The 26,317-nt window shown below is 34.8% G+C and overlaps 1 protein-coding gene across 4 annotated transcripts; it reads left to right on the top strand.

The window, feature by feature from the left end:
* Positions 1-26,317, top strand: LOC129942191 (baculoviral IAP repeat-containing protein 6). 4 transcript variants are annotated; one of them, XM_056051038.1, is made up of 41 exons: positions 1-254; positions 527-840; positions 2,210-4,374; positions 4,436-4,677; positions 4,734-4,955; positions 8,932-9,376; positions 9,437-9,697; positions 9,765-9,931; positions 9,990-10,231; positions 10,289-10,385; positions 10,446-11,048; positions 11,121-11,356; positions 12,360-12,551; positions 12,620-12,831; positions 12,888-13,153; positions 13,265-13,443; positions 13,488-13,736; positions 13,791-13,940; positions 14,010-14,130; positions 14,310-14,372; positions 14,449-14,879; positions 14,949-15,192; positions 15,250-15,374; positions 15,439-15,703; positions 15,772-15,992; positions 16,092-16,206; positions 16,263-16,502; positions 16,564-16,745; positions 16,802-17,298; positions 17,362-17,756; positions 17,817-19,130; positions 19,239-19,505; positions 19,570-19,754; positions 19,815-20,250; positions 20,310-20,524; positions 20,611-20,799; positions 20,864-21,225; positions 21,295-21,769; positions 21,840-22,079; positions 24,969-25,157; positions 25,220-26,317. In XM_056051038.1, the coding sequence occupies exons 1-41, from the start codon at positions 77-79 to the stop codon at positions 25,766-25,768; spliced, it is 13,740 nt and encodes a 4,579-aa protein (XP_055907013.1). In that variant the 5' UTR covers positions 1-76; the 3' UTR covers positions 25,769-26,317. The 4 variants fall into 4 exon arrangements, with proteins under 4 accessions (XP_055907013.1, XP_055907016.1, XP_055907014.1 ...); XM_056051041.1 differs by having other exon boundaries at positions 19,275-19,505; XM_056051039.1 differs by having other exon boundaries at positions 16,573-16,745.

Here is a 26,317-nt window from a genome sequence, read left to right on the forward strand (position 1 = left end):
CTATTCTGATGGCGGACGTAAAACTGTTAAAAACTTGAATCCGCTGCAAAGTTTAATTAAATTTTTTACCCCCGAAATGGCTGGCGACCAGCGAATTCTTAAGCAAGATGGTTGTCTTAATATTGCAACCGAATCCTGCAATATAACATATCATCCAAATTTGAACGTTATAATTGTTTTTGATACAAAGAACCAAGTGAAGATTCTAGATGTGCATTCTGGTGTAATTTTACAGGCTTACACATTGTCTGGTGGTAAATACATACAAAATATTTTACAATATAAAATAAATATATATCAATTTTCAAGAAATCTTAGTTCCTAGCTTATTGCGCAAAAATTTCGTAAAAACTTCAGTGTCCTAATAAAAGTTAGTGTTTTAATTGGGTGTAGCTGAAGCACTACGCAAAAATCGCAATAGACTCGCGAAATTCCAATCTGCGCATTAATTTGTGGGAAAAAATAATGGCCTCTATGTCCAATAAGTATTCTTAACATTTTGTTTTTCTTTTTTTTTTGCTCATAGATATCAGCGGAAATGTATGCGGCAAGTATATGCCACTGCAAGAAAAAGTTCTGTTTTGGGATGGCAAGCGTCTGGGGCTCCGTGGCGACTACAATGGGGTTCTGCTCCTGGACACCATAATGCAGTCGCCAGTGGTACAAAATGACGACATGATCAAACTAGAACTTCTCCTTTCCGAGGCAAAGATATTCGAAGAGAGTCTCCGCAAATTGGAGGAAGAAGGGCTTGAATGCCCTACAGATGTGAGCAACGAATTAATGGAGAAAATTCGTGATGCTCATACAAATTCTAAAAAAGGCATCAAAGCACAAAGGGTATGTTTAATTAAAATAATTTTTTTTCATTTAATTTTGAGAACACTTTAAAATCATTTATTTTATAAGAATTTTGTTTTCATTTGTTGACAAGGTTTAGGTTCATAAATAATTAAGATAGCAAAAGATGTACTTTTAGTTTGGGGTACTGGATTGTTGAATTTTAGTTTTGGCGATATGAACATTTTTATTAATAAATAGAAACTTCAGGATACATTTTAATAAACAAAAGTTTTCTGATAAATCAAAAAAGGATACATTTTGTATTTGAAGATAAACTATGCAAAAAGTCTTTTAACTATTAAGCAATTTCAAACGATGTAAAGTTGTCAGAAAAAAATCTAACATTTTAATTGTTGTTGATATGATTGTTTACTTTTGATATATTTTACATTTAAAATCAAAATAGTAGCATGTAATAACATTCGCATTGATTTAAATAAAACCATTTTTAAATAAACTAGTAAAAGTTTATCTACTTGACCAAATCTTTGCAGTCGAAAGGCAACAGAAGTTTTTAAGGGACATTTAATATAATCGGTATTTTTTGAAATATCCGCCAATTTTGCCCTTGACTGAATTGAATTATATTAGCACTAAACATAAGTGTTAATATTTATATTTATTCCCTTCTGTTCTTTTACAGTTAAGTTTTTTTAATTATCCTAAAGTTATACTAACATCATCGATACTTGTAGGACATATGTTATGGTTTTGGTTTAATACCCTTTGGCAAGAGCACTAACAAACCGTCAGTTTTTATAGTTGATTTTTTTAGTTGTTGAGCTTTTTTACTAATTATAAATCTAAGTGATTTCCCAAACTGGGTTTGATTAATCAAGATAGGTATAAGAAGAAATTTGTTTCAAACAAAAATATTTAACCATTGTCGAAATTATTTAACTGGCAAAAAAGAAACAACATTTACACTTAGTCCAAAAAGTCTCCTTACAGCTTTTTTTTTTTTTTTTTGAAAAAATATACTAGGAATAAAAAACCAAAGTGGTAACATTGAAAAAAGTTAGCTTCCAACTCCACATTTTTACCAAATTAAAACAAATTGTGATTGTGGTTTTCAAAAATCTATTTTTAATATATTGTTATAGTAAATATTTTATCTCGAATCAACAAAAAGAAAGCTGCTGTACGGCGACTTTTGGACTATGTGTACAATTACTTTAAAACTTTAATAAACCACAACTTTGAAAATTACTCAAAAATACGCCAAACAATTTTGTATATCAATAAATACATACCTTTGATCCAATTTTTAAAAATATTTTTAACATGCAATGAAGATTATTTTTAAAAATATATGTGTTATGTTTACCTTCATAGTCTGTTTTTTTTTTTTTTTCTTTATTCATAGTGGAATACAATCTGCTTGGAGTTACCTTATTCAAGTCTCAAAATGGTAGCGAACAGTGCTGTAGTTCATTTAAAGCGACTTGAACTGCACATTCCAGCACTAGCTATATCCTCGGCAATAAATGAACGTTTAACCGACTTACTAGTGGGTTCAAGACTCATAGAAATTGGTTGTAACAATGGTACCATCCAAAGGGTGCTTATGTACTCGGAAGCGGTTCGTCGACAGACTTTTGAAAAGTGGCCCCACATGGACTACAACTGGGCTTTACCCGATCAAATGGCTCAAGCCGGTTTTTACCATCAACCTAGTACATCTGGAGAAGATAGAGCCATGTGTTTTACTTGCAATGTCTGTTTGGTGTGTTGGGAAAAAACTGATGAGCCCTGGAGCGAACATGAAAGACATTCCCCAACATGTCCATTTGTCAAGGGCGAATACACCCAAAATGTACCTCTGGCTGTTACATATGCGACTAATCCAGCTGCTTTGACGAATGGTTTCGATGTCATCTCAAATAGTGACCATGCGCATGTTCTCTGCACTAGCTCGTCGATTTCTGGAGAAATTATTGTTTGGAGCATTGAGAAAAATCTAAAAGAAATGCACACTTGTAACCTTTCGACATTAATGAAAAATATTTGTCCTGATGGTTATGATGAGGCAAAGATAACAGCAATGTGTGTTCTCCCAAACAAATTGTTAAAGAACTCGAACAACAAAATGCCTATGACAAACTCTGTAAAATCAAGCGTCATAGGATCTAAACTGATCCTCGGATTGTGTGTTAAAAAAGCAACTGGAGTTGTTCTACTCCTGACGGTGGTTGACATTTGTGAGTCGGACCCGAAAATTATTTGCGATAACGGCCAGGACCAAAAATGCTTAGAAAATGTTTGCAACAAATATGATCGTGATGATGATAATAAAACATTGCTGGAAAAATACGAAGATAGCTTCGATAGCAATGGTTTTATGCCCGACATAGCCACAATAAAATTTAAAATATCCGACAAGGGTGATGATTTTGATGAATACCTGGATGATGAGATTATAAAAATGGACTCTAACATATGTGACATACAACTGCCACCCCACATTCTCTCTGACCATAAAGTTGTCGATGATGAGATAGACAACAATAACATGAAAACTGCCGAACAAATGGCTCAAATGACAAAAAAACCTAAAAAAGAAGACATAAACTGTTATGTGAGGAGCTCTGTGAATGTCACACCGCTAATAGCTGGTCACTTTGAAGTTGCAGAAATCACTCCAACCAATCGTAGTTGCAATCAGCTGTTAGTAAAACTTATTCGTACTCAAGATGTGACTGAAGATTCAATGGAAGTTGACGATGAAGACGACTGGGTTAGCGGTCAAATGCTGCTTTTCTCATGCGACTTTAACGGAATGATTTCGAATGACTACACTGAATCCGTAACATTCAACCGACATAAATGTCCACATCAAATTTGTATATTGCCAGCTTGTGAGAGCTCCGATAGAAAAGTCCAAGGTGTTGATTTTGATGGAGGAGCGATTTGTGTAGTGTGTGCAGATGGTAGTATGCAATTACGCTCCCTGCAAGACTTTAAACTCATCACAAATATTGAAGTCCCCAATGAGCAATTCGTCTCGGCAGCGTATTGTAAGACATTGGATAGGCTTTGTGGGTGTACTAAAAGTGGTTCGCTAATATTCTATTCCTTACACGACACCGATAATGAATCTGGGGACGAAACGGTAGACGACGAAAATGCCAACTTTTGTTGCAATACAGATTTTTCACTTGGAAGTGGAGGTGTTGGCGATGGAGATTTATCCGAAACGGATGGTCGGAATGGCGCTCGGGCATCTGGAGCTGGTCGTAAATTACAAAGCGAAACAGCATCAATTGGTACGGCACCGGGTCCTAGTACAAGTGAAACTCAAACTTCTACATCGTCGAATTTGATTGCACACAAAAGTGATTTATCACTTGAAGATTTGCGCACCTTATGCGATCTAACGCAGTTTGATGAAATGCTTACACCCTACACGGCTGAAGTACCAAGTTGTTGGAATGAACTCGTTCAAGCGCAGAAGCAAAGGAAACAACCACAACATTTGCGGCCAGGTGATGATACTCACTTGACCAAAACGTGGCGACTTCATAATGATGCGTAAGTATGAGTGTTTAAAAAAAAGTACCTTTTCGATTAATGAAATTGTCCATATTTCCAGGACAACTTGGGATGAGCATATCATTGAAGTGAATCTAGTACAACCCGTTTCACTTGGTCATATTGATTTGAAGTTCTCCCTCTACCAACCATGTCCAAATCCTGCTGCTATCCAGGTGACTCTTTTAAAACAGAACACTAGCGGATTTGGGTATCGCATGAAGGGACAACATTCTGTAAATATGGGCTACAAGCAATCAGCTGCTGTTGATGAAAACATTGAATTTCCATTGAATAATGATGGTAAGACTGAAAAGTATTATAACAAAGAGATTGATTTCAAATTCAACTTACTTTAGGAGTTCATGAAAATCCAGTTTTAACAGAAGAATACTTACAAACACACAATGCTGAAATATTAGCTGGACCCATTGAATTATCATCTTGCATGGATTTATGTGATCAAGGAGGAAATGTTACTTTGACCAGCCCAAAACTTTTCAAGACTAGAGCACGAAATTTTCTATTACATATTAAAACTATGGGTGACCCCGCTAAGGAGGGACAAGGAAAAACAAGAGGTAAGTGCGAATAATTCGTAGAAGGAATAAAGCGTTTGATTCGTTTGTTTTGTTAGTTGCTTTATTTTAGAATTGTGAATTGTTATAAAAATTATAAGTAGAGACAAGTAAGATGAGTTGGTTGCGATTGAGTTCTTAAAATTGACTGAAACGATTGATTTTTCATTTACCATCACTTTTTTTTATAAGGCATTCAATGTGCGCGCTGATTGAAACAAAACTTTAATATTTTCGTTCTTCCATACAATTAAGCTATTGGCTGGAGCTTTAAAAATATTAAGCCTTTTCATAAATATTTTCACCTAAACTTAAACTATAACATAAATATCAGTAAGTAAAACATAACTTATGTGATACATAAAGTACCCCATATAATATTTATGTTACACATTGGTTGCTTGGGGTTTTTTTGCGACGGGTAAAATGCATGTCAGTTGACTGTTTCAAGAAAATTTTGAGTGTATCGAAAGCAATTGGTTAAATTGCACCCGATTATATAAAATATGCTGAAACATCACCTGACATTTTAAGAACAAATATATATTTTTTTAAATAGCAAAACCCAAATGTTATTGGAGTCATTTACGGCACTCACATCAAAATTCAGTCTCAAATCATGATTTAAGATTGATTGTTGATATGATGATGTCATGTCATCTTTAAAATAAATGCAGGATACAAAACATTTTGGAGACACAGACAAGTACAAACAAAATTTGGTTTGGTGGAGGAACTATGTTCTGAAAAGAGTAGCATATTGCAACTTGGCGATATAAATCTTGTTTTTTATCAATTCAGAATATTGTTCTGAAATGTTCAGACGACGCGACAAGACTTCTTCAAGAAGTCCATCCAATACATTGTTTCGTTGACGATAGTACTATGAGCTTTTCATATTCGTTTTCAGTTTCACATCCTTCTTCTTCGGATGTGGAACTGCAACGACAAAGTATGATGCTTCGAAAACGCAATGCTGTCTTGTATCGTTAAAGCGAGATATACCCCCATTGCCTTTATCCATGGATAGCACTTGCATCAATGAGACTGAACACCTCGATATTCTCGGTATGTGTGTCACCAACTACCTCTTGTGGAATGATCACATACGCGATGTTGCCAAAAATGCCGCAAGGTGTTTGGGTTTCCTTAGGCGATGCAAGAAATATTTCACCCCTTCTGATCTGGCTGTTATCTAGAAGACTTATATACGTCCAAAGCTTGAGTATAACTCCTACCTTCTGCAACTTATTTAAGCCTTTTGGATTATATTGAACGTAGAGCATTTAAATTGATAGATAATAATATCATCGTAAGTTCAATTACTTCGCTTGAACATCGTCGTAAGGTCTCTTGTCTGACCCTTTTTTTTTTATTGTTAACTCCCATTAAACAATTCAACCGAAATACTCGTGATTATAGGAATGCTCATCAGTATACCCTCGAGCCCAACTTCGGAAGTACTGTCAAATACAGAAATTCGTTCTTTAGCCGTACTACGCGAATGCCTTACCACACCTAGTCATTGCAATATTCAGGAATTCAAACCCAATGTGCACCGATATCTCCTTTTAAACCCTCTCTCCTCTTCCTAGTGCTCACACTGTGCCTCTATATAATAAGGGAAGTAATATCCCCTTGAGTGTGTGGTTATTATAAAAAAAAATCATCATGAATTTTCTAGTCGGTGTCTACGAATTTACATTGTCATTAATTGTTGTTTTGAGTTGAGTTTTTAATATCATTGCAATATAAAATAAATATAATACAATAGGAAGTAAGTATTCTACACTATTGTTAAAAAGTTTATTATTGTATTTACCTTTTCATTAAGTGCGATAACCTTGTTGTCACCATCAAATTGATTATCCAAACTATAGAGATTTTCGCCTTAAAATACAGAAATAAAATTTCATTTATAATAATTTTACATCTCAATAAACTGACTTAAAGTTATGTCGAATTCAAAAGTAGTTGTTGAACGTAAATGTATTCGTGCAATCAACCGTAAAATTAAGTATCATATAGAACTTAGTTATATATCAGATTCATGTTTTGTATCACCAAATGGGTCCAAGTGTTCAAAAGAAAAAGAATTCCATTATTGAAACATTATTTAGATTTCGGTATCATTACAATAGACATGCTTTTCTTTTATTTTCCTGTTTTACCATGTGTTTTTTTTATACTTGTGGTTTAAACGAAGAAATAAAACGCATATAATTTAATATTATATCAAAGAATTTAGCTTTATTATAAAAATAAGGGTTTGCTTTTATGTCTTAAAAATGATTAATTGTATGTAAAGAAGGTGTTGGTAGAGGTTTGTACTCATTCCGCCTTCCCAATCACTGTAGCGTGTTCCAGGCGGAACTTTTGGCGATAAACGAAGTCTTGCCCTGGCTTAAATAAAACGTGATATCAACATCTGATATCCGTATTTTCTCAGCTATTCAGGCTGGTATCAAAACTCTGGACTCTGTCTCTACAACCTCTATAACATTTCATAACGGTCGATCATCTCTTATGGAGATGGCACAACAGTTTAATATTCACCTTTGCTGGGTGCCGGGGCATTGAGAGATTCCAGGTAACTATAAGGCAGATAAACTCGCAAGGAACGGTACAGCACATACTGGCATACCAATCGCTACTTGTAAACTGTTGCTAATGCAAAACGCTGTGAGAAGGGCAGGCACCAGGTAGAACAACATCACCACGTGTCAAGTCACAAAAAACATCTGACCAACACTGGATTTAAAACGTTCAAGGTGCTTGCTATCTTTAAGCAGATCGCATATAATAGGTGTCGCTCGATAATAGGTGTCATAACCCGACACTGTCTAATAGGAAAGCACGTCACGCGACTAGGCGTTTTCTCAAATGACTTGCAGAAGCTGTATGGACGAGGAAGAGGAGGAAACAGTTCTTTACCTTCTCTGTACATGCCCTGCTCTGGCTCGAAAACGCAAGAATTACCTAGGAGAATTCTTCTTTAACTGTCTAAACGATCCAAAACATAATATCAACATAATCAGCCTCTCACGTTTTGTAAGGGACTCAAACTGGTTCCATTGAGCTTAGGAGGAAGCCTCAATAGTAATTCATGTACAAACGAAAATGATGGTGTTCTTTCAAATATATGATAACATATCGTTTATCTATTATCTTATATGCTTTATGTAGTTTTTTGGGACAGTCTCCACAAGACCGTATCTATAAAAATAAAATGTTGCAATTAATGAAACAGAAATCAATCGGAAAATGCAATTTATTTCTCTTGGTCTATTTGTTAAGACTTTTTTTATTATGTGATGATATTTAGTTTGGCATTTAATGATTTTTGTTTCTGTACTGATTATATACATTTATTTTATTGTATTACAATTTATTAATTGCTACTAAAATTTGTTTATATTTTCGTTTTTAAACCTGTATGTGTTATGTCAATGATCAATCAATGTATCTTTATGTCCCTTGTGTTTAATCTACTATCACTAACCAGTCCATCATTTGTTTATGTGCGTTCATCTTTACTTTTTTTTTGATTTGATACCCAAACAAAAAAACCTTTTTGCTAAAAATTTTCAGTTCCGGTTAGAAAAAAAGGTGTCATGCGATTCCTGATTTCATCATATGCAAACAGTACATCACAAAACTTCACTAACGCTACATTTTCTCAGAAAACTTCTTCAACCACCAAACAATCACGAAATGAATTTTACATAGGTATGCCAAAATCTATCATTATTTTCTCTTCTTTTTTTAATCAAAAACATCTCATTGCTTCTCTACATTTATTTTTTATAAATTTAAGTTTTCAATTACGTTATAACTTTGTGTGTATGCTTTTAGAAAACGGTCCAAACAATCCCAGAAAGCATGAGTTCAATTTCTTTTGTTTACAATTTTCTTTTAGGTTGATTTTATTTTTGTTGGACTTTAAAAAATTTCTTTTTCATGTGTCTCACTAATTCAGGTTGCGACTGGCTGCATGAGATCTCAATAACTGTGAGGGGTACAAAATCACACTCTCGCATACCAAATGAACGACTTCAAAGGATTGCCATGCTGGAAAGTAATAACGCGCTAGAAAACTTACTAAAAACACTTGCATGCAGTACATCAACGGTGCTGGAAAAAAATCTAGCAATCGACATTCTACTATGGATATGCACGATTAGACTCAATCGATTTAGAACGCCAAAATCAGAGCGTTATAAATCTGGGGACTCAAGTAGCGTCAAGAGCAGCTCATCATCAGTAGTATTTACAGATAATTCTGCAGCGGACATGCAATCTCAACAGCTTGAATGTCTCGCTATTATTGAGAAGTATCTGAAAGATCTTTTATTGAACTGCATCATTAAGAGCAACAGGACTCTGGCACATAAATGTGTTAAGCTTGTTTTAATTTTAACAGAGTAAATTTTATATAAATAATAAATTTTGTAACTTTTAATTATGTGTAAATTATTTTACAGAGGCGTTCGAAATCTTCCAACAGAATTGCAGACTAAAATCAAATTCGATGTTTCACTGAAAAACGCCATAACAGCTACGCTACCGGATTTAATCTCGTCCAAGTACTCAAGTGTAGTTCGGTGGTTTATATTGTTGACATGTTCTACTTCAACTGCTGATTCACACAACTCAATATCGGAGATTTGTGTAAAACTTTTAATGGATATTACTAATGAAATAGAAAAGCGGTGGGACCCATACTGTTCTTTGTTGGGGACAAGGTTTTATTTAAAAATAATTATTAATAGGTACATTGTACTTTAAAATTGTCTATATTTAATGTTTCAGATTTGGTCTGTATGGTTTTCCATTTGAACCAGAATTATTTGACGTTGATTTGCCAAACATGAGCAAAAATAATACAAGTTCGCCAAATACATTAGTGAATATTATTCGATCAAATGCTGGATTATTACAGTCACAGGGAATGGATTTTAAAAAACTTAGTTCAATAGGTAAATTAAACGTTATAAAACATTTTGTATTAGTTTTGCTTATGGCAACTTTTTTTAGATGGCGTTGAATTTCGTTCTTTTCCACATTTAATCAAGTGCAAGGGTGTAAGCAATCAATTACGTGGTTTGTTAGAGGTGGAGCAATTACACTATATTTGCTCTGCGACTTCAGAAGCTACACGAATCGATAACATGGATAGTTCCTCTACAAGTAGCGCTTCAAACATAAACATGGAAGAAATTATTATTCCTACAATGTCAAATAATATGGATGGACAAAAAGATCCCGAAAATGGAAAAGTAAGACGATCTCACTAGTAATACAAACAAAAAATACGTAAAGTTTAACTATTGCAGCTAAACGACATTGTTAACAATGTAAAAAATATTCTTGCTGACAAACTTAAGATGTGCGCAATCATCGGTAAAGACGAACTTAAAGCAAATGGAATTGGTAATATTTATAAAACATAGACAATTTTTTTTGTTTTAAATTGTATTCTTTTAATTCAAGCTGAACCTTTAGAGTCTTCAACACAAGCCAAGAAGGGGGGAGACAAATCATTCAAATACAAGCATCTTCCAAAGTTTAAGGCTATATGTCAATACATTGAATGTTGTGATGAAAATTCAAGTCAACCTGATAGTGATCCAGAAGTTAAATTATCGAACAAAATCATTCAACGTTATTTAAATGAACAAAACATGGAAGAGAATACAAATGTCTTTCCGTGGCATAAAATTCTTTCACCACCACCAAAGCAAATGGTTGTCATAGATAGAATGCATTCAGGGGCTAGACGTTTTGTTGTGCTAGACTTTGGATCACCTATTCTTTTAACTGATGTTGTAATTCCATCGTGCGATGAGCTAGCTTCCCTTCACATCGACATTTGGTGTTTCGAAGAAGAAGCTGATAGTGTACGTTTAGTTGTGACACAAGATATAGGTTCTAAGACATTGGTGTTAAGTGATCTGCAGCCGCCACCGATTTGTCGCTACATGAAAATAACTATAACTGGACGTTATGGGATGTCAAATACAAAATGTAAAATTCCTTTGGGATCTTTTTACGGACATACCGTTGTTCTAGACAGCGATGGTTACGGCGATCCTTGTAAGACTTGTATTTATTAGATACCTTCCTGAAATTATTACTGAAGACTATTGCTTTTGTTTACTTTTATAGTACTTCAATATATGAAACACCCACCGAGTAATATACAGACACAGATCAAAGCACTCAAATCGTTGTATGAAGATGTACATTGCCGTTACAGCTTATCAAGTTGTAAGCTCATGGAAATGCTTGCACCTGTTCTTAATTGCGAACTTTCCAATGTGGCGCATATGCAAGCATTTATTAACAAGCAGCGAGAAGACGATGGTACTTTGGATAGCAGCAAAATTGTAGCAACATATGAGGTAACCTTTAAATTTTTACTGAAACAATTACTTTTTGTTTAGTGTATTTTTTTAAGGCATCAAACGTCGACATTTAAAAGCATTTAAGAAATTGTTATCAACTCAATGATACCATTTAAATAGAATTTGTTGTTGCAATCGAAAAAAAGCTAAATAATTAATGTGAACCGACTTACACGAACATTGTTAATGTTAATCCGATCTATTTAAAAAGTGGACTAGGTTTCTCTAGAAAACATACTACTTTTCAACAGCAAACAATCGTCCGCTAACACATTCATTCGGCTTAAAGCCTTTTCACGCTCCTGTACTATTCTGAACTTGTACTCTAAATGATAACGTCGACTACGCAACCGCCATCCACATTCCACAATTCAATAAAAACTTCGAAGTGTCAATCCCTTTACTGTTTTATAGATTCATCTTAGACAGATGACGGGATCAGTGTATTACGAAAGATTAAATTTATGTCTCATATCGTCTTCCTAATAACGGAAGCGTGTTCCATTCAGAACTTCTGGCCCTCTCTTGGCTCAAAGAAAACGTCATACTGAATACCGGTATACGTATCTTCTCAGATAGTCAAGCTGTCATAAAATCATTGGACTCTGTCCCCATCAAACAGCCCGAAATTGGCGATCATTTCTTGTGGAGATGACAGAAGAGTAGTGCGGGATCATAGAGACATATCAAGAAACTGCAAGCTGACGATATTGTAAAAAATGGACAAATTTTACTTTGACCCTTTCATCTACTTGGAACTTAAGCTAAAGCATAAAAAAACAGGCAACAGATGGACTTATATCAACATTTGGGTGTCAACTAAACTAACTAATTTCTTTTGGTCGATTGCACATTAGCTCCTTTATAGCTGTCCTTGCAGGACACTGCCTAATATGTAAGACATAATTTAGTTCAACTAAATGCTGTTTCGGGATAGGCCACTTCTAAATAATGTTGTTAATTTGTTTTCTTGATATAAGTTGTTTTTGTATATATATAGGAATGTATCCTGCTTCAACATCAAATCAACGTTATTAAAAATGTTATTCTGCGCTTGGAATCATCTTTGGAGACTAACTCGGTGAAAGAACCAAAAAATGTTTTACAATTAGCTTCTAGAGATAAGCTCAGAGTACTTAGCCAAGGACTAGTTGAAGTTCTTCTTCATTTCTCAATTGAATATGGATTAAAGGTTATTTTCAAAAGACTTTAAAATTTTCCTTGAACAAAATGATTAAATTATTACTTTTGAATCCTTAGAATATTTTGCCACTGCATTCGTTATTCTCAATCGATGTTGCCAACACGTTGTTCAACACTTTAGTAGTAAGTGGTGATGCACACATACAGCTTGCCACATGCTCACTATTAGTTCGCATGTGCTGTTTCCGCAGCTGGTGGGGAGACTTTCTAGCTGATATATTTTGCAATTTGTTTTCATCCCAAAATAGCAAAATTTTTCCACAAGATAGGTAAGTAATTGTTTTCTGTTGTTTTTTGATTGCTTTTTATTGATTCCTTATTTTAGGATTTTCTTCTTGCTGACATACCTGGGACGAAGAAGTATTGCTATGGGTACATGTCGATCCATTGTAATCGATGCTATTCTCAAGACACTGGCTAAGCTGTTGGCTCCCATTTCTCCAAGATATCAGGCAAATGAAAGCCCCCTTCATATGGATAGAGGTGAAAACAGTGCGGATTTGTGGTCTAAATCAGACTTGCAACTTGTAACATGGTTGCTATTATTCCTGTCAGTTTGTTTAGACGATAGTGTTGAAAAAAAAGATAAATGTAAGTTAAGTTTATCATTTGAATATGTACCTTTAATAATAAAGAAATTCTTAATTGTACAAAAATTAAATCATAAGTAACATGTTTTTAAATTTTGTTTTTAATTTTAAGCTGCCAATCGATGGGAATTTATGTCATGTGAAGCTGATTTTGCTAAAACTCGATCACAGACCAACAGCAGCTCCGGCAAACAACTGCGAGGCTTTAAAAAGCGAATTATTCAACAGAATAAGTACAGTATTCAGCCGTACACTGACTGGGGAAAAAAGATCTTTATGATTCAAAATGAAGTAAATGCATAATTTCTTTTCTATTGATAATAATAAAAAAATAGTTAAATTCATTACAGCATCCAGATATATTTATGCAGCTTGCTGGAAAGCCAAAAACTAAAGCGTCTGCTAAACCAAGTACTACACCCAAAATTATCAAGGATCCCAATCCAGAGCCCGAAAATAATTTCGACAAAGGCCTCAAAACAATACGATTGAATAATATCTTAATCGTTATTCGTGGGCTTATTGCCCTTTTATTAGAAATGGACTTTAGTTGTAACATGGATTTGTTCCTTTTAACATGCAAGGTATTTGTAACATTTTTTTCATTCTTCCAAATTATTAATTTTTTGTGTTTTAAGGTAATTGCCCGACTTGTTTCCGCTTGCAAATCTTCTGTGCAACTTTCTAAGATTGTTTCAACGAATCAACTGGAGCAACTTGTACGTCTTGCAGTTTGGAATGATCAGCAGCAGCCATGGGCTGTTCATGCTATAACATGCCTTTTACAAGTAAGTTTAAACGAGTTAAATGTACTTTAGCAAATTTTTATTTTTATTACATTTATTGCTTGTATTAAGGACCTTTTAGATGCTGATAAGCATTTCAAGGATCAACCTCAGACTTCTGAGCCAAGTTGTAGTGATCAAAGAGTATTGGAAGGCATACAAGAACCAGAAGAGGTCTTTGTTGATTCTACAGGTACATTAAACATTATTTATATTGCTTATTTAAATAAATTTAAAGTTGTATTCTATCAAGCTTTTTTTTAGAAATAAATAACGTAATTAATATAAGTTTAATTTTTGTATTGAAGATATATTTTTTTTTTATTTTGGTTGCTTGAAACAAATGTTTCAAATCTTAATTTTTCTTTTAAGCTATATTGATGCCATCGTCCATTATACCCATTTCTGGAAATAGTAGTATGTCATACGCAGATGGTACGCTATTAGTTGCCTATATTATGATTAATATTTTGTGTAGATATCTTATTAAAAATGAATTTCAACCTTTCAGCTGTTAAATTTTCACACCTCCCATCATTAATCGAATGCGAAGACACTGAATTTGAAGACTTGATGCATGAAATTGATATAGATAATAGATCGAAAAATCTTATCAAAACAGATTCTGTAGCGCAAAACAAAAACAATTTTAACTTCTTTTGTAAAACTGTTTCGAGTTCAATGGATGCAAGATTAGATTTTGGTCTTGATACAAATGTAGAAATATCGATTCGTCGATTAACAATGATCTCATCTTTGGATATGTATGCTTCGTTGCCACAAATTCTTACAAATGAATACATCAATTCTTCACCTGATACACCTGCATGGCCGGAATATGTCACAGATATATGGTCAGGTCCAGAATACAATTGCGGGCTGCCTACATATGAGATGTTCAAAAATGTTTTTGATTGCATTTTTTCAGATCTTCATTTGCAAGTATGAATAATGCAAAGAAAACAAAAAACATTACAACAAATAATTGAATTCTGTTTTGATTATTTTCAGGATACTTGGGTTCACTTGGAACAAGTTTTACAAATCTGGCTTACGCTTAACAGTGAATTATCGGATAAACCTTATAATTCAGGGCTTTGTCCAAATGACATTCCTAAAATACCATTTGGTCCAAATGCAGTTCAGGGTCTGTTATTGGCCTTAGCTTGGCACAATGACATTAAGTTGCGTACCTGGTGTCTTGGGTTTCAGTGTTTGTTGCTGGCTTGCAATTCCCCGTCTAATTTTGAAAATGGTAGTTTCTTGTATTTTTTCATTTAATCAACTGTGTTAATTTTGACTTGATTCGTAGGAGAGACAAGTAATAATAATTCAAGAATTGGTGATATAATTATAAGTGATGAGAACTTCGAAAAGATGCTACTCCGCTTCTTTTCAGGATATGGCATGAGCTCTTCAATCATCACAAATCGATGTGTAAGTATCACATTATGGAAATTCTTTTTTTTATAAATTATTTTTATATTTCTGTTTTCCAAAGGCTGGACCAACTATTTGTAAGCATTTGCATGAGTTACTACTTTGGTTGCACAAAAAGGCTGAATTCACAGAATCTGGACCATTAATCAAAAAGAAACTTAAGGATACCCTTTTGAACGTTATTTTACAACTTATTCAGCCAGGTGGTGCGATTTGCAATCAGCAAGGTCCCATTGATGCTCAAAGCCAACTTGTTCGAGATTTACTTCTCATACAATACGATAAAGCTGATTTAAATGTTTCACTTAGTATTATCGAAAGTGTTTGTAAGAAGATTTAAATAACTTTAAATTACAATAAGAAACAATTTTTAATGCAATAATTTTGTGCATAGCTTTCTTGGTCTACAATAACATCGCAAACGCTGATAAAATTCAATGTCAGCGTTCATCGGATGCCAATAGTTCAACCAACAATTTTAGCAGTTTATTTGCAAACGTCCTTGGATCGGAAAATTCAAAGCAAAATGCATCACTTTCAGATAATTCGTTGATAATAAGCCTTCTTAAATTGTCATCCTCTTTAATACAGACCGAACTCGCAAGAGATGAAAATGTAAGTAAATTACGATTGGTAATAATGTCTATTTTTTACTTCATGTGCAAATTCGCTCAAAATGACATGATTCAATAAATTGTTTTTGTTTCTTCTTAGCACATACTCATGCATGAATCTGATGTTTCTACCGAAAGTCAAACTGATGAAACTAAAGCCGAGCAGCTGAATATTGATAACAATAAAACAAAAGTTCCCTGCATTGCAGACATGGGTACATAACTAAATACTTATACAAAAATGAATTTAACATAAATTATGTTTTTATAGTACTGCGACATTTTTCTACAATGAAACGGCTTCTTGGTTCATTATCTAATTGCTCAAGCAACTCACTTACACTCATAACTCCAGGCTCTTTGTACTCGATGAAATCTCCTGACTCCACTTTTCTTCTCGACGAGCCCCAAACAACTACCGATGCTGTGTTTAGCTTGTTGATGTTACTAAGTGAAAAAGCATCAGAAACTGGTTTAGTTATAGCTCCTCTATGCCAGTATTTAGAGACAAGTATGAATTGATTGAAAAATTAATAGATTTTTCTTGTAAAGTTTTTGGTTTTATATATAAGATTCCATAGCTCGTAACGCACTTCCTCGTTTGCACTTATCTGAACCGTTCCTTTGGTATATCCTGAAGTTACTTGAGGCACCACAAGCTGTTCATATATTTACCGAGATGGGTGGAATACAAATTATTTGCCATAATTTAGTTAAACTGAACAAAGTTTTGGTTAACATACAACCCGGACTGGTATACAATGATTTTCTCATATTGAAAGATATATACTTCATTATTTCCTTCTCTAGATTTCATTGATCATGCAACATATGACAAAGAATACAAAGCTAAAGCTTCATAATAATTCATCAAATGGCAATGCTAAAAAATGCACTTCACAACAAAATCAACGCAACCAAGATGGTCTTATTAACTTTGCACCGTTTTGTAGTATATCGTCTGAAAATGACACTGCTCAATCGGCGGACGTGTTAATTTTAACGCCTATTGCTTCACATAGAAGGCCCCGTACTCCAGCCTGGAGTTATATGTTTTATCCGAATGAATCACACGTTGATTTGACTATAACTCTGCCAACAGCTATATTATTAAAAGAAATCCAGTTACAGCCGCATGCACCTACTTTGGTGTCGTGTCCATCGGCTGTGGCAGTAGAAATTTCCAGAGACTATGGATTGGGTCCAATTCCATTTGGTCAGCCCTTAACTACAACTGGTATGACCTGCATTCGACTGAAACTTTCCAAACCCGAAATCGCCACAAGTATTGTTTTAAGGCTTTATAGGTATTTGATTTGCATTAATTCGTTTTTGATTTGATTTGTCTGAGCATTTTCCTCTTTTTCCAGACCCAAAGATAGTTCAAACATTGGATTGACACAAATAGCAATTCTTGGAAATACGATTTTCTCAACTGGTAGCAATGCATTTGGTTATGGTCCAGACTCTGGAGTAGATGATGATTCATTAGCCAAGACAAGTGTTGGGTGGATAAGAATTTTGGCTCGATGTTACACAGTGGCAGCAATAATGTCTGAAAATAAACTGTCTAAAGATGTCGTTGGAGCTTCCTCAGAATACCCAGGATTTTTGGAATCTTGTTGCTCACTTATGAATATTATGCCTTTGATACCAAATTCAGCGTTGCAAAATCTAGAAACCGTACTATTAAAATTAGGATCCTACAGTCGAGATTTGTGCCTGGCTCTTATTAGAATACTTTTATGGGGTACAACACCACAAAGTGAGTTGCTTTATTATTATTCTAATTTTATTTTCTGATATAATAATTTTTTTTTTTTAGTATATAAACTTTCAAATGAAGCCGTTTGCGATCTTTTATACGACTTAGCGACAGCTAAAGATTCGTATATGGGAGACAAGATTCAAGTTTTGCTTGATTGGATTCTAAAACTACGACACAATTTCAATAATCGTTCCATTCGATGTACCAACCCACAAAGTGGATTCGTGAAAGTGACAGCCTCAATACTATGGACTGTGCATTCGCAGAATTGCATTCCCAATTTAGCGGATTTAATAACCAATGATACATTCGAGGCATGTTTATATTGGATTGATGCTCTAGATAACGACCAGCCGCTTAAAGTTGCGTTTGATTCCTTGCTATGTTCAATGTGTTGCGTCAAGCCAGAACTGTTTAATCAATTGCTTAGTAAATGCGACGTTTCTTTAATGCAACACGAAGCATTCGAAAGCGCAACTTCAAAAACAGAAGAATTATCGTCTGGTATTACAGACGACAACAAAGAAGCCAGCGGCAGTGAATGGTTTAATAATGTTGCTGAGGATAACTTATCGACTCTGCTCCGAAAGCCATCGTACTTAACAACAATTGCCATGTCGTGTCAATCCCCGCTAGCCATATACGAGCTTGTAGATTCTGGACTTCCAAAACTGCTTGCACATGCGTTATTTGATTATTGTTGTTTTTTGTCACCTGAAATTAAGAAAATGACTTTAAACACCGAACGCACCCAATCGACAAGTAGCGACGAATGTCTAACCGATTCCTATAAGGCTGAGAATCAACCACAGGAGACGAGCACAGTTCAATCATCTTTGATAACGTTTGAGCATGTCCCAAAAATTTTAGACTTTTTCTCAGAGTGTTGTTCGGAGGGTCATATGCGGGATATGCTTGGTTCATATCAAGGATCGATTTTCTGGAAACCATTGCTTGAATTGTTGTGCAATTATAGACCGATTGAAACAGGAGAAGAGCCAATACAACAGGCACTGATTCGTATGGAAAGGGCAACCATTAACTTCTTTACCCGAGTTACATCGTGTCATCCTCTCAATCAGGACAAACTGACTTCGCTGCTTATCACAGTTATCAAGAAGCCATCTCAAATATACGGCAATGGAAACAAAACTATTATTTCAGGGTTTACTCGACAACTGGTTCTGCAGCTTTTACTGGAAAACGAGAGAATTTTAGTCTCGGTTCGTAGCAAGCAACCTCTTCAAAAGCGTGATAGCAACATCAGCCTAGTAAACAATCATCCATCAAAGAGAGTAAATGCTCATCATTTGCTCTTTTTTGTGAGCGTCAACACAAAGTGTCAGGAAATTTTGCAGAATTGTGTTTCAGGTATGTTTGTTATTAAAATAACGCAGCAAATATTTATATGTACGGTTTTTCGTGATTTGTGGCCAAAATTGGTCAACAATTTATCGCATTAAAATGTTTCGCATACAGATTACAGTAACATTTTCCTTCCATCAATGCATTCAGAATCCAGGCAATCGGATTCATCCGTTTCCAACATCTCAAGTAGCAATCATAGTGAGAATAAAAGTGATGACAAATCAGATGCATTCGAAATAGCAATGGACTTCAATGGTCATGGACTTGAATTTTTGAGTGTTGCGGCAGGAGTGACTGCTAAGGATAAGCGTATAAAAGACGTTAAGAACCACGTTGCAGCAATCAAGGATAGCAGGGTTTTATTCCCAAAATTTCCAAGTATTTTTTGGCTAATAAAAGGAAGAGTGATATAGAAATTTCAGTTCTTACATTTCTTTTTTAGGGCTCTTTCACCAAGATGACTTTCTCACATCGTCGAATGCCTCGAGCATGACAACCTGTGCACAATTAGTACATCCTGAGTGTCCCGAAGTAATGTTGACATGTGACACCACCATATCACAAATCTTGGCGGCACTTTACAAAAAAGGGCGTCGACTTTCCACCCCGTGCATCACTTTGAATTTGGTAACATACAAAAACAAAATAAAAGGGAAATAGTGTAATTTAAATTGTTAATCCCTACAGATTCCCTCAAAGAACCTTAGTGATGAATTCGATGACACAATTTTGAAAGCGGCCAATATGGAACCCCTACCATCGCCATTACAAAGATTCTCGACTCGTGGTGGCCTCTCTTTGCTTGCGCAGTATTTGCCAACTGTTTACCCTGATAGCTCCGGTCGAAAAAGTCCAACATTATTGGGAGACAAAGAAAAAAGTCCCCCAACAACGGATTGGGTAAAATTGGAGCCAAATGAAGAAATATATGAAGATTTGGAGGATCCGATAACTGAAACATCTTCCAAACAACCCACAATAACATCTGTTCCTCAGCATTCTCTTGCTGCATTTGGATTGTTCCTTCGATTACCTGCCTATTCTGATGTTTTGCTTCGTGATAAACTAAGAGCACAATGTTTATTGAGGCTTGTATTGGGTGTCACTGGAGATGGTGAAGGAAGTAAGATTTTCTTTGCATTTTAATTTAAATACATTCATACTGATGATACATTTTTTCAGACGACATTTATAGTTTATCGCTAGCTCCTTCACTTCCAACTTTGCCGTTTGAAGTTTTTCGTCAACTTCTTGATAGCTCACCACTTACAACGGATGATGGCATGTTATTAAGAAGAATGGTTGTTGAAGTTGGTGCTATGCATCTTGTACTTAACTGTTTGGGAATTTTTACACACCAGTCCCAGAACTATCAAATCAATGGACCTCAGCCAGAGGTAAGGAACTAAAATCACGATATATGAATGGGCCTTTTAAGGAAGGCTTTTCTTATTTATTCACTTGCAAAAATAATATCTTACAGACCGCTGCTGGCGTTAAAACATCAATGAACAGCATCGACGACTCTGTTATCATATCAGATGATAAAAGCCACATGTATTGGGCTAAGGGAACTGGATTTGGAACAGGATCAACTCAACAATCTTGGAATGTCGAACAAGCTTTACTTCGCCAGAAAAGCGAGGAAGAACATGTAACAGTGCTTTTACAGGTAGATCTTAATTTAATTAATTTTAATTTTAAACCCTAAAAATTTTGAACGTGCATTTTGAAAGGTTCTATCAAGTTACATAAATCCTGGAGACAAAATACCATCTGCACTTCAATGCGACGACATAATGAGTTATCATGAGATAAGTGATGTTGTTGGGGAACTGCCTATATCATTCCTCGATTTGTTAAAAAAATCTTGTTTGATTCCTGCTCTGAGCTCATATCTACGCAATGATTCCGTCTTGGATATTACCAGACACATTCCTCTTTATCGAGCTATTTTACAACTCCTGCGTGCTATTTCACTGTCGTACCAATTGGTTAGCTTACTGCAACCATACGATCGTCTTGATAGCTCTCCATCTATTTCAGAGCTTCTTGCCAATATGAAGACTTGTGTTGACACCTATGCTAACCGTTTGAAGTGAGTGGAGATTATAATAATTTCCTTTACAAAATTGAAATCATTTTGAAATCCAATTCTTAATTGCAGACTTAATAAGAAATCAAACATTAAAGGACAAACACAGCAGGTAACTGTTAATATTGATGATGGTGACGACGAAGGACTAGCCCTTTTGATTCCTGACATTCAAGAAACTACAGTCTTAGTACAAAAAGCAACAAATATTGAAGATGCACGTGTGAATCAGTTACGCGATCATGGACATTGTAGTACACGCATGGAGAAACCTCTTAGTAAATCGATTGAGGAGCGTTACCTGGGAGTGATGAAGAAAATGCAATTCGATTCATACGAAATGATTGTTGAATCCGAGAAAAACGGCTTCCGTTTTGCAATATCACATCATTTTGAGAAGATGGTACATAAAGCTGGTGATCGTTATCATCCCTCGAGAGTGAAACGCCTTGCTCAGGAAGCTGTTACACTTTCGACAAGTTTGCCATTATCATATAGCAGTTCCGTTTTTGTTCGCTGTGATACTGATCGACTAGACATTATGAAGGTACCTACCTACATTATTTAATTCTTAATATTTAATAACTTATTTTTTTAATTATTCGTTATTTGCTAAGGTACTGATAACTGGCCCAGCCGATACTCCCTATGCGAATGGATGTTTCGAGTTTGATGTGTTTTTTCCTCCGGACTATCCAAATTTACCTATGTTAATTAATTTAGAAACAAATGGTCGGCATTCTGTTAGATTTAATCCTAATTTGTACAATGATGGAAAAGTGTGTTTATCCGTGTTGAATACTTGGCATGGGCGGCCCGAAGAAAAATGGAACGCACAAACTTCCAGTTTCTTGCAGGTAATTTTGTTTTTAATTTACATAATTTTAATTCTTTTATTATTGATCCTTATTATACGTGTTCAAATAATTTGTATATATTATTTTGTATTTCGACCGAAATATAAAGTGACGAACAAAAGTGGTCAAATGTTTCCGCTCTTTTAAAAACGTAGGTGAAGTAAGGTATAAAAGAAAAATAAAGCCTACAAGCTAACAGAAAACCATACAAATGCAAATTGAACCTGTCTAATTTTTTTTTTAAGCAAATACTAGATTGCGTAGATCATATTTTGTTTCTTGAAAACTTTTGTAGACATCGTAAATCTGGAATTATTTTAATGTTTTTTTATTTAATTCACCATTTTACAATATCGTATAGTTTAAAAAGGAATAAAAACTTTGGAATAAATATTTACGAGTAAGTTAAGGGTAAAATTTTGAATAAATAGAAATGAAACATTTAATTTTGTTTTTGAAATGAAAACAAATTTAGACAATGTTTTTAATTTTGATTGCATTAAATTTGAATGTATAAATTAAGTCTTTGATATTCTCTAGATTGATATTTAGTAAAAATTCTTCTTGGGAAAATAAACGAAACATTAAAAAAAAACATTTGTAACGAGAATATAGAAAAATAGTTCTTTTTTTAATAACTTGGGGTTTACGATGTAAACTAAAGTTATCAAGTACCAAAATATGATCTACGAAGTCATGGCTAGAGTTTCTAATAGTTCAAAAGTCATTGTACTGTAGTACAGTGTATATTTTCCATTCGCTTGAAATAAAACGTACAAAATTGGCAAAGTGTAACATTTTGAGTTTCTATTTTTTCCGTTAGTCTGTAAAATTTATCATTTTTTTTGGAAAAGGTTAGTTATAATAAATAATATGAAACAAAAACTAGTAGTAACTTTATACTTAAAGTTGTACACTTGTATTATAATATGAGCGCAAACATTTAACCACTTTTGCTAGTCAGTGTATTTTTAAAACCAATATATGTTGTCCGGCTGCAATTATAGCAGCGCTTTAACTCCTCTTGGAGCATAGGGCAGCAACAAGATCATTCCACCTATCCCGATTCACCGCAACTATTCTCAGCTGTGGCCACGATTGAATACATTCGAGTCCGATCCTCCTTCAAAACTGATGTACTCCAAGTTGTCTTTGGTCTTTCAATGCGTCTTTTACCCTGGGGATTCCATTGGACGGATTGTTTTGCTATATTGTCGTCCGGTTTCCTCAGTTTCAATTTTTTCTGTCCGGTCTTGGATTCGAAGAGTTCCAACGTGGTGCGTAGCGATATTTTGCTAGAGTTCCACACAGGAGAAAAAATTCCAAATGCGCTACGGGCTTTGTTTATTCTAATGTTAACATCCATCTCCGTTCCGCCATCGAGAGCTATAAAACTTCCCAGATAATTAAACTGCTCGACCTCCTCTATGGTCCCCTGACTTAGAATAACTTGTGTGCTTTGGCCCGTGGTTATTACTTTGGTCTTATTTGTGTTAATCCTTAAGCCCGCCACCTCTCCATTTAATTGCAGTGAATGACACATCAGATTTAAGCCTGCTGTGTTGTTTGCCATCTATGTGGTTAAGCTTATCAAACAGACTCCATTGGATACCGTGTCTTTCATTTGTACCCACCGTGGCAGTCATCACATCGTCAATCGCCAGCAAAAACTCACTCCTTGACGCACATCGAAGGAGTCGAAAAGCTTTCCATTGTGCAACACAAAACACCTTGCGTTGTTGTACGATTCTTTAATAACAGCGACAATTTTCTCAGGGATTCCTCGCGCAATACGCGATCTCCAGATGCATTCACGATTGACCCGATCAAACGCCTTCTCAAAATCTACAAACATTAGGTACAGCGGTGATTGGTACTCAGATGATTGTTCGAGTATGATTCGCAAGTTGTTGATGTGGTCGACGCACGATCGGCCACTGCGAAACCCCGCTTGGTCCCTATTGAGGGTAGACTCGATCCTGGACTTAACTTCGGAAAACAGACAGAACTGTGATACCGCGCACAGTTATTACAGTTATTGAGGTTTCCTTTCTTTGGTAAATTTACAATAACTCATTCCTTCCAGTCTCTTGGGTAAGTTTCAATCCCCCAGGTCATAATTTAGCAGCGCACAAAAGTGCTCCTTCCATCTTTGTAGCTGATCTTCTATCGTCACTAAAAGTTTGCCGTTCAAATCTAACACGGGATGGTTAGTGTTAGTGGTACTAAGCTTTCCGACAATGTCCTTAGTGATTTTATACAGCTCTTTGCGTCCCCTCTTCCTGCAGCATGTTCCGCATTTTCCGCAAGTTTGTCCACCCTTGCCCTTTTGTTACGTCTCACACACCGCTGCACTGTCTTATGAGATTATCTATACTTGTTTCGTAGAATCAATTTCCGCTGAGTATCACTTTCTGAATTGATTCTAACTTTAAGTGTTCTTGGATATGGAATTTTGTCCCGGGTGTCTTGGGATATCTAGGAATCTTTAGCTCTTGTCGGTCTGTCTTGTTTAAAACCAAAACAAACAAAAATTACCTCAGTTTTAGTAGTTTTAAAACAAAACTAAGTTTCTTGGATTTAGATCCATGTTTTCTTAGATATCTAACTTCCAAAAAAATATAGTATGAAAAGAATATTGATTAATCGGTTGTGGTATTTCTAAAATTGTATTTTGTTTCATTTTTGAAGTTAAACATTAGCCCAAGCAATAAATTAAACATGAGGCCATACAATTTGCAATCGCTTTGGAAATTTGTTATTCATAAATTTTAAGGGCTAATTGGAAACTACCGTTAGAATGATTACAAATTCTATGACCTCATTATCTAATCATTGACAATTTAAATAAAACAAAATTCATGCGAGTAATATTCGATCGTCAATTAGGTCCTTGTATCGATCCAGTCTTTAATTCTTGTTCCCGAACCATACTTCAATGAACCAGGCTTTGAAAGAAGCCGTGGTACTCCAAGTGGAACTCACTCATCTAGAGAATATAACAGTAACATTTATAAAGCTTGCGTTCGCTGGGCTATGCTTGAACAGATCAGAAATCCAAGTCCGTGTTTCAAAGAGGTATACATTTCACGTTTGCATTTAAAAGAAAAAGATTATTAAATCAATTCTTTTATTTCAAGGTTATTCATACACACTTTTGGGTTAAACGACACGAAATTTGTGCACAAATAGAAGGCTGGATCGAAGAGCTTAGTAAACCGCAATACAGCGAGCGTAATACTATAACATTCAATTCAATGGTTCTCCGACGTGAATATCGAAATTTACGTGAAGAACTGGCCAAACTCAAAGTTCCCGAAGGCCTAGAAGATCTGGACATGCCCTTTAATCCGAATGTTACCCTCCCTGTGATGACAGTAGCCCCTACAGTAACTTCAACAACAATAGCCACAACAACAAGCACAATCCCGAATCAGCCGTCAAGCAGTAACGCTACTCAGCAATTGCATTCCCCCAACACAACACCTACATCTTTGTCAATTGAAGAAGATATTTCCCAAGAAAATGCCACCGATTTAAATGATACAAATGCGCAGCCAATTTCACATACATCCTCGTCAGAACCCCAAACAGATGACGTGGATGTTGAAATCCTAGATTCACCCGTAATGCTGGAGGAGACTGATCTTATTTCTATATTCACCACGTGGAAAGCGAATCATGAATAGCTTATTAAAAAAATTACAATTTAATCACATTTTTTTATACAAATCTTTAAATTTTAATTTAACAGAATGTAATAAAAAAAAAAAAAATATCCCTTTAACTTTAAAAGATGATATACCATCCTTAAATTGGCTATTTAAACTTTTTTAAATTGTATGCTCTAAGCTTTTTATAAATAGAAGAAGAAGTATAATAAAATCTAAATAATTCAATGTATTTCTAGATTTATAATTGAACAAGTTTTTTAAAAACTTTCCATGATCTGGCACAAGCGCCTGCAATTTATTATTTTCTGATTTTGTCAAGCTCAAGCTTGTGCAAAACAAAACTTTTAATATTTTATAATGCACTTTTAATTTACCGACAGCTGTTTTATAATTATTATTTTTCGATATATCCAAATAAATTAAAAATTATGTAGAAATAACTTTTCACAAAAGGTAAACAAGAACAAACATCAATATGAATAATTTATTTTAGTTTTATTTGTTCTGTTATGTATATTTAAAAACAAAATAGAAATAAAACAAAGCATTAATGTATTCAATGTA

The sequence above is a fragment of the Eupeodes corollae genome, chromosome 1 (genome assembly GCF_945859685.1).
Source record: "Eupeodes corollae chromosome 1, idEupCoro1.1, whole genome shotgun sequence".
Lineage (NCBI taxonomy): Eukaryota > Metazoa > Arthropoda > Insecta > Diptera > Syrphidae > Eupeodes > Eupeodes corollae.

Bases quoted from the DNA above. Each gene is read 5' to 3' on its own strand.
- LOC129942191 (XM_056051038.1), top strand. From the start codon at position 77: ATGGCTGGCGACCAGCGAATTCTTAAGCAAGATGGTTGTCTTAATATT. The intron at 15,193-15,249 runs GTAGTTTCTTGT...CTTGATTCGTAG, and splicing joins CCCGTCTAATTTTGAAAATG to GAGAGACAAGTAATAATAAT. The intron at 25,158-25,219 runs GTATACATTTCA...TTTTATTTCAAG, and splicing joins CAAGTCCGTGTTTCAAAGAG to GTTATTCATACACACTTTTG.